We start from the raw sequence: 13,180 nt of genomic DNA, 5'->3' as shown, positions 1-13,180 counted from the left end.
TTTCCCAATAGAGAATTAACTACTCAGACAATGCACAGAAAATTACACTAGGAACTTAATGCTTCCTTTGTAATTCTAACTCTAAATTAACATACAGATTAACATACAAATGCAAACAAGATTAACTTATTGTATAGAACAATCTTAGAATGCTTTATATTACAGATCTTTTTTTGACTCATAAGAATGATGACTGGATGCTCACATCGTTGTGTGGCATTCCTCTCTCACACCTTGTTTTGATGTCAGCATATTACCCATCTGACATGAAAAAAAAATGGTTCTACATTATAAAAAGGACACTCTATAAATAAGTTTAAAATCCATATCCTCCAGGCAGTAAAACTCAAAACAAGAATACATAAAGCAACATGTTCAGAACTCTGCTTCACTATGTTACATAAAATATGCATATAAAGGTCGGGCTATGTGACGTGTGAATAAGTTATAGTTCAGAGATGGAAAGCAGATTATCTGACTACCTAAACTGAAGGAACTTATATATGACGTAGTACATATCATTTAAAAATCATCCTTCAAGGCAGGTGTGGTAGAGTACACCTGACCTGTAATCCCAACACTTGGGAGGCAGACACAGGAGGATCACTATGAGTTTGAGGCCAGCCTGGGCACCATAAATGAAAAGCCAGCCATCTTGGACACCACTGTGAGTCCCTGTCCCTCAAAACCAAATTTTATATAGCTATTGCCTCCAAACTGAACCAGTCCTTTCTTAAGGGAGGAACATGGCTCATAAGAAACTAATGAAACACACTAGGCTCAGGAAACTCACAAGAGTTACAAGATTCACAAAAGCCTTCCCCAAGCAATCTGCAGTCAGAGGCAGGATGGTTTAGTGGGCCTGTCTGCAAGTTGTACAGGGAGTTCAGGGGTGCAGTTTTCTTGAGTGGTCACCCATGCTAGGATGGGCTTTTTGGTGATGCGGCTGCCTCTGAGTCATCCACACTGCTGCAAACAACCCTCACTCAAGCTCCCATAAGTAACTCCAGTAAGCACACCAGTTCAATAAAACAGACTGAAATAGAATAGTTTCTTTGGTTCGTCATGTGTGCCCTACCTAGGGTGAAGAGACATCTGTTCATGTCTCCTCAGAAAAAGTCATAACACCAAAAGAAAAAAGAAATCAACTTGAAGTATTATTTCTGCTTTTACAATTTCTGTGTACACTGTTTCTTTTATATTGAGTGCTCAATGCAATCTTCAGTTTTTAAGTCAAATAAGAAAAAAAAAAAATCACATTGGGGGTTGAAAGCAATCACCTGCGTGTCTGTCTTTATCTCTTAAGTTGGTACAGGACTTGCAGTGCAAATAATACCACACAGTAGTGGAAGGCAGAGATAATGCCTGCAGTTACCCAAGGAGAATTGAAATGGGAGGCAAACTTCACGTTTACCAGCCCAGTGGGTAAACCAGCACAAATCACTTCAATCATCATCTTACCCACACTGATAACCCTTTCCAGCATCTCAGCCTCCATTTATTGACCCCTTCCAACCCACCAGCTCTCAGCAGTTCTCTCTCCATCCACCTGTGTCACACCTTGGACCTTATCATCAAACAGAACTGCTATAGGGAGCAGCTTAAAAAAGCCTCTGGGTTAGGGCATAGTGGCTCATGTCTATGACTCCATCACTAGGGAGGCAGAAGCAGGAGGATTACTCCAAGCTCCAGGCCAGCCAGGATAGATAGAGACCCTGTTTCAAATAAACAACAAAATCCCTCTGGAATGGCTCTAATCATTAGCTTATTGAACTAGCCATCCAATTGTTTTTTTCATTTCCAGCCCTACACCCACCCTATTCCTTTGTCCTTATCAGTTACCTCTCCATCTAGACACTGTTCAATCATTTCAAAACAGTTTTCCTGTGTTCGGGAACTACTGCTCCCCAGATCCCATGCAGTCCTTTCTGCCTTCCTTCTCACATGGTAAATTCTACCTCTCTGATATGAGGAACAAAATGATGCAAAACCAATCAATGGTTCATTTTCTTTTACTCATCTGTTTAATCAATACCTACTGAGCAATAAGTACAAGCAGCAAGAAAAAACATGTTCCTATTTGGAAATTCATTTTACAGTGGCCTATCTTTTTTTATGAGTTTCCTAATAATATTTCAAACACTGGTGCGTCCATCCATGAATCCTCACAGCAATCCTGTGAGGAGGAATAATGTTATTGTCTCCTTTCACACAGGAGGAAACTGAGGCACAGAAAGCTTAAGGCGATTGCCTAGAGTCCCCCAGCTTAGAAGTAATGGCATTAGGGCTCAAAGATCTTCCGTCCTGGATCTACACCCTGACTACAGCATCTTGATGAGGAAAAGAGGGAGAGGACAGGCACACAGAAAAGTCAGTAGAAGCAGATGTGCAGGTTATGGCTTTGTACTTGCTTTGCGTGGTCTCACAACCCAACCCCCCCATGCTGTACAACAGAGCACTTGCTAAGAACTCTGGAGACCCCATCCCTACTCACTCTCACCCTGCTGGATTCTCCTGACAGAACACTTCACTGCTGCAGATCTGGGTGGACACGTCCTTTCCTTCAGGACCTCTTCAACTGCACCTTCCTGCTCTGCTTTCCCCATCATCCACAGCCTTCTTCCTTCGCTGACTAAATGAGGACATTCCTCCATCTTTGATTCACAGTCCCCTCTCTAGCCATGTGCCATCCCTTGGCAGTTCATTTCCACAGTGTGCTTCCTACAAACTTCCACAGTTCGTGTGGAGGTGGGCGAGGGGTAAAGTCCACCTGCAGGGATCTTTCCTTCTTGCCTGAGCTAAATACTCTCGCACTCATAGGAAATTTCACTGCACCTACCCTTCTGTCTGATGCAGATGATCTCGATTGTTATGCAGAATCTGAAGGGATGAAAGCCAGCTTATCAGAAATACAGTAGAATGGTAGGTACCACGGATGAGAAGGAAGAGGAAATGATACGCATAAGTCAAAAAGAGCAGCGTCGTACAGCATGAAACACTTAGCGATCTGATGGACAACAGGAATACAAAAGGAATAATACGGTATTATTTTTTTAAAAAACTGGCAGTTAAAAGGCTAGGTTTTAGGTACTAGTTAAACAAATAAATAGGCTGAAGAAGACTCAGTGAGTAAAAGTATGTATGGCTCTTGCAGATAACCCAAGTTCAGTTCCCAGCACCCACCCTAGGCAGCTGTCCTCAACATCTGTAACTTCAGAGCCAGATGAACTTGATGCCTCTGCCTCCTGCAGGCACCTGTATTCACATGCAAATACACCCACACAGGCACACACAGACAAGAAAATCTTAAAAAGAAAATAGTTTTAATAAACAAATTAAAGGGCTCCAGAGAGATATGAAGAATGACAGATTTTCTTGCCTCTTTAGTACCTTTCTTTATGTGTGTATACATCTACATATGTAGAGAGATATACACATACATACCCATATGCCAAAACATGACGCTGTGCACCTTAAAACATAAGCTAAACGAAATTCTTTAAAACTAAGGCTTAATCTCTATTTCTCTCTTTAAAAATGCTCCCGCAGACTGTCCAAATGGTACAAATGAGTCCACATTCTCCAGGTCCCGAGGCTATAATTGCAGCTGTCCTGACATTCTCCCTCTCTCTCAAAATGCACTTCCACTTAGTCACCAAAACCTACTGAATAGACTTCCATAGGAACTTCCAAATCTTTCCAATTTCATTATTAATAATAACCTCTATTATTCTCTGCTTCCTCCAGTTCATTATGAATACTCCCCAGGCATTACTGCACCATACTAACTGGGCAGGTCTCCACTGCTCCACCAAATGCTAATTGTAAGTAAAAATCCCTAGTCCCAGAAAATATCTCACAATCTCACAATCTGGGGAGACTTCCATGTTTGCTCAAGCAACATGTTGTGCTTTATTCACTCCTCATAGAACTTCAGTATAACAAATCCTCCCCCGTAATGATGGAACTAACTTAGGCATCCGTGGCCTTATATAATCATATCAGTAGTGGGGTCATTCCCTGTCCCACATCTGTTTTCTCTTATTCTAGTAATAGAATTTCATTTTCCTTTAGGGAACTGCCCCTCCCCAAGTGTTGGACTGCCTAGCAGAGATCAACATTTCACTCACTTCAAAGCTAGACATGTGGCCCAAGATGACCCGCCCATGAACCTCTATCCCCTTAGACAAATTACTGGCCCAAATGTGGGGGCCATGACTCCATTCAATGATCAGAACACACTATATTCCTTTTGGGGGTTTAATGCCACTGCCAGGTAAGAGAAGTACTACGACTCACGTGAGTTTTGAGGCCTTGTAAAAAACATTTGCCTGAGAACGAAGCTCACACGTAGAAATGAGGCCATCACAGACATTACCATCACCTCTGGCTTTTGAGCTAGACAAGCCCACAATCATTCTCTTAAAAACAAAATAACTTGGCTGTAGATGTTCAGAATTCACCATCTTCACATAAGAAGGTACACAAGTGCCTAAGAGTTGACTATGAGGCACACATGCCGACTGCCTTAGATACACCTCTGTCTGAATTGTGAACACTCCTAGGGTCAAACTCATTAATATTTCTGTAATAGAACAAAGTAATGCTGTAGTTAATGAAGTTAGTTTAGGTGAGAACACACGTTGTTATAAAAAAAAGTATAGACCACATAAATTCTGTAAAAAAATTTTACCTGTTTTCAGAACTATGAATGTAGATCTGTCTCAACCAATAAAATCCCTTTGTGCTGGGCGGGGGGTGGCGCATGCCTTTAATCCCAGGACTCAGGAGGCAGAGCCAAGTGGATCTCTGTGAGTTTGAGGCCAGCCTGGTCTACGGAGTGAGATCCAGGACAGGCACCACAACTACACAGAAAAACCAACCCTGTCTCAAAAAAAAAAAAAAAAAAAAAAAATCCCTTTGTGTCTTCATCTGCTTGCATATTTGTGTATTTAAGTGACAGTGGTTGGGTTCCAGACACCTGTACCTGAAAATGTTCCCCCTGCATTCTTTACAGGCCTCCAGTGTTTCAAGTTTTACTTCTCCACTATTCTTTTATATACATTCACAGTGGGGTTAAATTAAAAAGATGCTATTTTGATTATTGAAATAAAAAGTCTTGCATAATTGGTAAACGCCAGGCCTATCCAGCCAGGAGACTGTAAGGCTTAGTTGGTTGATGAGTTGCCTCAAGCTCAAACTGTGTTCATGGCTCTTGGGCAAAAGCTTAGATAGCCCTCAGTCTCCTCTAGGCAAAAGCAGGTACAATGCTGTCTCCTCTGCCTTTTGTCCCTCATGACATCCCACAGGGGAACCACAGAAGGCTGGAAAATCACAACAGCTCCACTCCATAAGACCCCAGTTACCTTGACATTCACTCATTTTTTCTTGAGCAGCTCCTGTCACTCTCCAGGGTCCTTACAGAACACAAAATGCTCTTGGGGCACTATTTTAGCCAAATACTCATCTTCACTGTTAGTAGTCCTGATTTTAACAGCAATCCCCCTAACCAGACTGAACAGGGGTGCCCTATTTTAAAAACAAGGAACAGAGGGCCAGGTCAGTAAACAAAAGGAAAGACCATACACACACACACACACACACACACACACACACACACACACACACTTCTACTCTTGTTTTCTTTCTGCTCTCATTTTTCTCCCAGGACTCATTCAATCAACACGTTTATTGATATTAATTGCTCTCTGTGGTACTCTCAGATGTAGAGCTGTGCTCTGCAGAAACTAATGAGAACACCACTCAAGTAATTTCACCCTTAACTGTTCAGTGTTTATTTTTTATAAAACCAAAAATGGACCAACATATAAACACCTATGCATATTTGTATCTTTTGAACATGCATGAATGTCTATAGGTATTCAGGAAGCCAAAGCCAGCTTGTCATAGAACCAACCTTGAATGAGGTGAGTAATGTGGTCGCAAGGCAAAACACTACCTGGAGACACTTCAGCCTTGGGAAGAAGCCAGGCTCTACTTCACAGAACTTGAACGAATAACACAAATACCCCTCCCATCCCAAGGGGTGTTTCTGGGTCAGGACTCCCTTTCTCTGGACATTTTCCCAGCATACTATCCTGCTTCTCTGGCTGACCTTTAAAGTTAAAACCTCTGGAAAGAAGCCCATGAAAGATTGTGATAAGGCAAATTCAACAGCTTTGGGGCTCACAAAAATGCTTTTCAAACGTTAAACAGAACCCCAAAGGCCTCATATAAGCCATTCTTTGTCTATGAGGTTAATACAACAGCCCTACACACATACTCCATCATCATCAGGCCATGGACTTTCTGGTTCAGTCTCATCATGAGAAATATGCATGTGAGAGCAGCTAGCCAAGGCAGGGATGATTTCTTGGGTGTGAAGAGCTATCCTGTACAAGGCTAGATGTATCACATAGGGATCAAATGGGATTAACCATTCATTTACTCTCCTAAAATACCTACAGATTTACTACGGTTACTCAGTCCACTTGCATACAACCTATAAGGCTAGCCACATCCCCTACTTCTATGCTATCCAGAAATACCCAGAACTCACTCTTCAACGTTCACCAGCACTTAAGAATCCTATTATTCTCAGGTCAAAATTAATCAGGAAGTCAGGCAGCAGCATCTTTGAATAAGGTTCTTCCCACTCAAGATCTTTTCAGGCTTATCTGGAAAATTATTCTGACTTTAGTTATACAAATAACATTCAATTTTAACACTTAAATTTAAATATGATTTAACATAATATGCTAAGGTAAAATGCTTTATAATATAATTACTCTTCACATATTTTCAGTCTCAGAAAGCATCTCACATAGCCCAGACTGGCCTCAAATTCACTACATAGCTAAGGATGACCTTGAACTCCCAATCCATGCACCACCGTGCCCAATTTATGTGGTGCTAAGGACTGAATACAGCTCTTTGTACAATACTACCAACTGAGCTACATCCCTAGCCCTCACTCTTTCCATACTGTCCTTTCCTTCCTAACATCTCAAGCAAGCTTAGCCTATATTTAAGGTGCTGCAGCAAAGACAAATGAGGGGGGATGCTGCCATCCAGGGTAATCAGCTCTCATTGTTTAAGCTCAACATAAAACTGTTTTTAAACTGTCTTAAATGGTTAGTTGAAATAGAAAATCATTCTCCCTGTGTACAAAACTCACCTAACTAAGCCATGAAAAATTCACTTACCTGACATCTACATTTTGTATCTTCCATTAAAAAAAAAAATGTCCTCCATTTAACACATCTAAATAACATTTAGGTCTCACTTATTTCAACCTTCCTCCTCTGATTCGAATTCAAGAAACCTTTTACCTCAGGCCTGTGTGCTGAGCAGTGCATAGTTAAACAACTCTGTTACCTCAAGGTTTATCATTTTACAGATGGAGGCACAAGCATGCTGTTAAGGTCAGTGACTTTCTCACTTGTACAGCCTCGCTAGTGACCTCCACAGTCTCCACACCCATATGTCCCTGGGGGAGCCCCATGTAAAGCAAATCCCAGGATAGCTTCCATTTGGCTTTCCCCTTATGGAGGCTTGCTTAAAACGTGACAGGGCTGGTGGTGAGGAAGACTGCTATCGGTAATCTCCAGCTTGGAATCAATGATTCTAGGCAATTCATAGAAGGATAAATACAGCAACTGCACATTGCAAACCATCTGTTCACAAGAGATCTTCTCCCTGGATTCAAATAACCAGAAATGCATTCCTCTCTATACAGACCTAGTCTACCAACAATTAACAGTATGTATCTGACCTTATTCCATCACCAATTCCCTAACCAGGAGACTGTTAACTCAAAGACTTGAGGACACAATTAGTGACAGTTAGTGACAGAGGACAAAGGCTTCTTCTTCCCCAAGCAGGCCAACAGCCATGCATATCTCCTACCCTTAGGCATCCCAATAGGGTCTGATAGATCTAGATACTTCAGGGGCTCCTAGTCTGAGCTCAGCTTGCCAGCTCCAGGCTTCCCACAGCTGACCTAGCAAGCAAAACTTGATATATGCTGACATAATAACAAACTACTAGCAACGATTATGGCTAGGCATCACTTCAGAATTTGAACATAAACCATTCATAAAATGGAAGCATTTCAGGAAAAACACAGAAAGCACAATGCTATCTCCATAACCAGAGGTGAGACAGCACTCATTACTGCTCCCTTCTAGGGGTCCTTTTTGCTTGTGTGATTGCTTCTCCCGTTACTCTGAACATCCTATCTTCCCTGAACAGAAAAGGGACCAACCTTCACTTTCGTGCAGGAATCTCCAGGCCAGAAATCTTACCTTTAATGCTAACATGCTGCACAAAACACTGCATTGATATTCTAAGTAGACAGTCAACACTGTAGCTTTACTGTGGTAAAAATTGACTACTGGCCTAGAATATCATATGGAATATATACATAGACATGCTACCAGGGTCATAAATGACTTCAGAAATAATAAACAAGCTCTTGTGACACACAAGATAACACCCCGGGCCCCCAACACAAAACATGAAAACATTCCAGAGATACTGGCAAATTATTTACTGCTCTAAGCTGAACCACAGCTGGTTTATTGCTGGAAAGAAAGAAAAACAAAAGGATGCCTAAAGTGTTAAAAGGTCAGCACAGTAAAGGATGAATACGAAATATATTCTGCCTTTACAGTGCCAGGATCTTGCACACAGGAATTCAATTTACCTCGCCTAAGCCAAAAGCTTATGCTCCTTTGATTTGCACGAGAATGTTTTACACTGTACAACAGCAGATCTCTTTACACTAATTATTACATCAATTCAGGGATCCTCTGCAATAACCCCAGGGAGAGCTGTATTTCCACAATGGGGTTGTAAAAATCATAGTAAATAGTACTTCATGTTGTGTATGTATAAACTTTTGTAGTACTACTTTTGACACGGAAAGGCTCTTCACTATAAAGTCATTTGTAAAATGTCAGGAGAGGTTATAGGACACTGACGTGTTTGCTTGTTCAAATTGGATGAGCTAACCGTGTTCCCCTCTCACTCAAGGCCATTGGATTCTGCAATCTAAGCTCTATTCTGAGTCCAGGAGGACAGAAGTGTCTCTCTAGCCTTGCAAGTTAAGGAGCCTCCTGGTATCAACAAGTCCAGGTCCTTCTAAAGGAAGCATTAGTGAGCAGTGACTGGCTATTTGCTTCCAGTCTACTGAGCTACCCAACCAGATCTCAGGGAAATGAGGATTTTACTCTTCCCTTCTGCACACTAGGTGGAAGGATTCTCTAAACGGCAAGATCCACAGAGGAGCCATCCTGGACCAGAGTTCTAGTTCCCCATCATGGCTGCGCAGGTTGGGGTCAGTCTCCTGTCCCAGTGTCCTGATCTGCTGTGTGTCAACTGGGCACCACGGTTGTTTTTGAAATTAAGAAAGAAGTATGGTTTTGAGAACTCAGCCTCCCAAATACGGCTGGCATAGAGGATGCTGAATGTTGGCTGAACTGAAAGTGTCTCCTGAAAGATTAGAGATGTGTTCTTAGATCTTTTATTTAGCCTTCCCGTTCGGCACTACTGAGGTATATTCGGTGCTCAACTGTAAGCTTTGGTTAAAAGATCTGAATGGACTCCGTGTTTCTTTCACAGAAGAGGTCACTAGAACCCCAAGAGGCAATTCTCCTGCAGGTGACAGGCATTCAGGCAACAAAATCTGGCTGGGTGCTCTAACTTCTTTAGGAGACCAAGGGAAGGGGTGGGACATAAACCATGCCCCTTGCCCTGGTCTCAGCCCTCCACTAAACTGGCTTCTCTGGAATACATCCTCCCTCCCTCCGGAGGGTAAAGAGCAAGACCTCTCCCTCCTGTCCTCTGAATGCTCAAGGCTGCTTCCCAGCTTATTTCTAGAAGCAGGCAAAGGAGCTCTCTCCCCCAGTGGCCAGAGCAGGGTGGGGGCTGCCCCGCTATCCGAGGCACGGAGTTCAAAGACAATGGTCCCCAAAACCATCTGTGCCCTCTTGCTTCAGCCGCACCAATGGTCACTTTCCTGTCCCATGGCCTTGAAAACACCGTGTGAACATTCCAAAACGCCCCTGTGGCCTCGAGTAGGAACCTTAGGTTTACACTCAACCCCAGTCATGTCAGAGTCACGACAGGACTCCCTCCTTGGATCAGTCTCAAGGAAGTTGTGAGGTCCTTAGGAGGGACGCTTACAGAGCCCTCTCCAGTCCGGTTTCTGTTAGGGACATGGGAAAGAAGACGAAATCCAGGGCATTTAGGCCCAGAATACAAACCAGTAGCGCGGCCCAGGGTCCCATAAAAATGTATTGGCATTTCTCTCAGCATGACAAATCGAACGAAAACCCACCAAAGGAACTTCATCAAAACATTCTTACAACACGCTGCAACAGGGTATCTCACGTTCCACCCCTATATAAGATTCCCAAATTCCCTGAGGGGAATCCGTCCAGTGGCTTTCAAAGTCTCCCAGGTCCCTCCCCACCCAGCTCCGGGGGCCCACACTTGGATCCCAGCCAGGCGAACCAGCAGCCAGGACCCCTCTAAATTCGTGCTTCCCTCCTGGTGTCCCGCCTCCTTCCTCTCTCCTCCCACCCCAGCTCCAGTTGAGGCGCTCCAGGCTCCCGAGAGAGCCGAGCACTTCTGTAGCCCAAGAGGTTAATCCAGGCTTTCCCCTCCCAGTTGGGTCCAGCCGCCCTTCTCACTCTTTGGCCTCCCAAAGGTCTCTGTACCTTCCCCGCCACGATTACTTGCAGGGGTGTGTTTTCTCAAGCTAGTAGCGCTCCCCGGCTGTCCAAAGATCCAAGACGAGTCTGAGCCAGTGCTCAGGCACTCCAGATTTTCCAAAGACCCTACCTGTCCCGCACTGCTTGTAAAAACAAATTAAACAAGGATCCCAGCAACTTCGGGATGCGTGTGTGACTGTGCAAGGAACGCGCCAGCGAGAGCATCGCCCTAGAGTTCGGGCTGCAGCTGCAGAAGTACATCTGGAAAAGGGGGAGGGGTCCAAGCAGAGGGGACCAGAAGCCCCCAACAGCTAGTTTCTAGGTGCAGTGCCTGAGCCACCTACCTGTCCTACGTTGATGAATCCGTACTTGCTGGCTATGCGGTCGGCCTCAGCGAAGCCGCCGGCGATCTTCACTGCCCAGTGGTTGGTGTAGACACGCGTCCGGCACACTGGGAGCAGGCAGCTGGCGAGCAGCACCAGCACGCACAGCAGGTCCCGCCGTCCCGGGAAGCAGCAGCGGTTCCTCCAGCCCCAGCCCATGGTCCCCGCACCTCGCCGCCTTCTCTAGCCCTGACGCTGGCTAGCGCGCTAAGCGGCGCGCACAACTAACTTCTCCGGCCTGGGCCGGCGGGGCGCGCAGCCGGGAGCGGTCGGTAGGAGGCAGAGAGCCCGGGAGAGGAACGGAGCGGCGAGCCCCTTGCAGGCTCCTAGACCATCCCTGGGACAGCGGGGACCCGGGCTACAGGCTCTGGGCCGGCGGGGCGGTGGGCGAGCACTCCCCGGCTGGCACAGGAGGCGGTGGAGTGGGACTGGCGCCTCCGCGGAGGACTCTCCTAGCTCTGCTCCTGCACTCTTCGGCAACCTCTCGCTCCCCTCGGGGCCCCGGAGCGCTGCAGAGACGACCGGTCCGAGCTCAGACAACGGCCGGGCGCCCCCTCTACTTGCTCGCTCGCCCGCTCGCTGCACTCCCTCCGGCTCTGAGCAGCGCGCGGGGACTGTGAGTGGCGACGGCAGCGGCGCCCGCTCCGCTTAAATGACTCCCCCACCCCACCCCCCGAGCACCCCTCCTTTCCCTCGCCTCCCTCCTCCACTCCTCCGCCCTCAGGAGCCCGGCTCAGCCAGGCGCCACCCAGGTCCTAGTGCCTCCGGGTTCTCCTGGTTGTAACCTCCAGGGTGGCGGGGCAGCCAAGGCTAGTCTCCCCCAAGGGTTGAGAGGAGAGCACCGCTAGGGTCTTGGTTTCTATCCTTTCTCTCCGCCAGCATGGATTTGAATTAATTTGCCACTACTATGGAAAATCTAAGATTTACACGATGATGAGAGTGAAGCATGGTAAAGATTTATTCATCCCGGCTCTAAACATCCTGGACTAAGCGTTGTAAGGTCACTGGTGTCTCAATTGCCGAACAAATAACTCGAGATTTTCACTCGACTAATTCTTTGTTTTTCAGCAACTGTTTATTTTGCACATTCTGCTCCCGAGAGAAGCTGCCACACAGGACAGTTAAGTCGCATCCACTCTTACAAAAGCCAAAGCTAAGTCTGTCGCCTGCTGACTTTAGAGATCAGCCCTTCTGATTTCTCTCTAGCAGGAGAGAGAAATCTCTTGCCTGGAATGAGAAAAGATAGTTCTATGAATATCTGGAATACTAGAGGATGCGCAAGTGTGGGTTCCAAGGAAGGGGCCATTCATTGGTTGAGTTGCTTGGCCTAGGGCTTCATTTTCCTCATCAAGGGGGAGTTTTCCAACTTCCCAAGTATACCTTGGGAACAACGAAGGGTGGTAATATTAAAAGGACCACAGAGAAAGTTAGATGAAATACCATGTCTGCGTTAAAGCACAGTGACTTCAGATACAGCAGGGAACCCAGATGGCCCTCTTCAAGCTTCTCCCACCTCCCTGCCTTTCTGCAGGGGAGGGGCCAGAGGGTGACTTATTGTAAAAAGAAAAACTAGCCCTTATGAAATGGTTCACCTAGCCTTAAAAGGAGCAGCTGTCCTGAATCATCTCCCTTTCCCCTTTTCTTCCATTCCTTGTCTTTCTGCCTAAACACTAGTTGATGTAACTCATCACAGGATGACTTAATTATCTGAAGCATACCCGAAAGCTTAATTCTACTGACTCCTTGGAGCATACATTTTATGACATTTTTGCCTATTGTGTAAATACGCTATATTTTTTAACCTTTCAAACAAACTCAAAAAAAACAATATCCCTGTTACAGGTCAAGAGGTAGATGAGAAAAATGGATATCTTTCTCAGAAGGACATGTATTCTGTTGATTTTTGGGGGGGGGGGGCGGTTTAATACATTTGCATGAGGACCTGGTATGGTTCCTATCAGATTGTGTTGAACATTGTGGGGAAGGGAGGACACAAAATATTGGTGGAATTTAGGCTCAGAATTCTCTAGAATAAATGTGGCTCATTGTTACTCCCATTATTTTTGTAAAGGGAGAAAC

The 13,180-nt window shown here is 45.2% G+C and overlaps 1 protein-coding gene and 1 non-coding gene across 4 annotated transcripts in view; one reads left to right on the top strand and one right to left on the bottom strand.

The window, feature by feature from the left end:
- Pcsk5 (proprotein convertase subtilisin/kexin type 5) overlaps window positions 1–11,708 on the bottom strand; it is a 434,973-nt gene extending 423,265 nt beyond the window's left edge. For all 3 annotated transcript variants that reach the window (XM_059259884.1, XM_059259894.1, XM_059259903.1), the window contains exon 1: window positions 11,063–11,708. In XM_059259884.1, coding sequence (XP_059115867.1) covers window positions 11,063–11,260 — 198 coding nt within the window. In that variant the 5' untranslated portion in view covers window positions 11,261–11,708. The remainder of the gene's footprint in view (window positions 1–11,062) is intronic.
- Window positions 166–267, top strand: LOC131903239 (small nucleolar RNA U13). Its single transcript, XR_009377479.1, has one exon. It is a non-coding gene; the product is annotated as a small nucleolar RNA U13 (small nucleolar RNA).
- Window positions 11,709–13,180: the final 1,472 nt, after the last annotated feature.

The sequence above is a fragment of the Peromyscus eremicus genome, chromosome 1 (assembly GCF_949786415.1).
Source record: "Peromyscus eremicus chromosome 1, PerEre_H2_v1, whole genome shotgun sequence".
Lineage (NCBI taxonomy): Eukaryota > Metazoa > Chordata > Mammalia > Rodentia > Cricetidae > Peromyscus > Peromyscus eremicus.
This window is presented reverse-complemented; position numbering and strand designations above follow the sequence as displayed.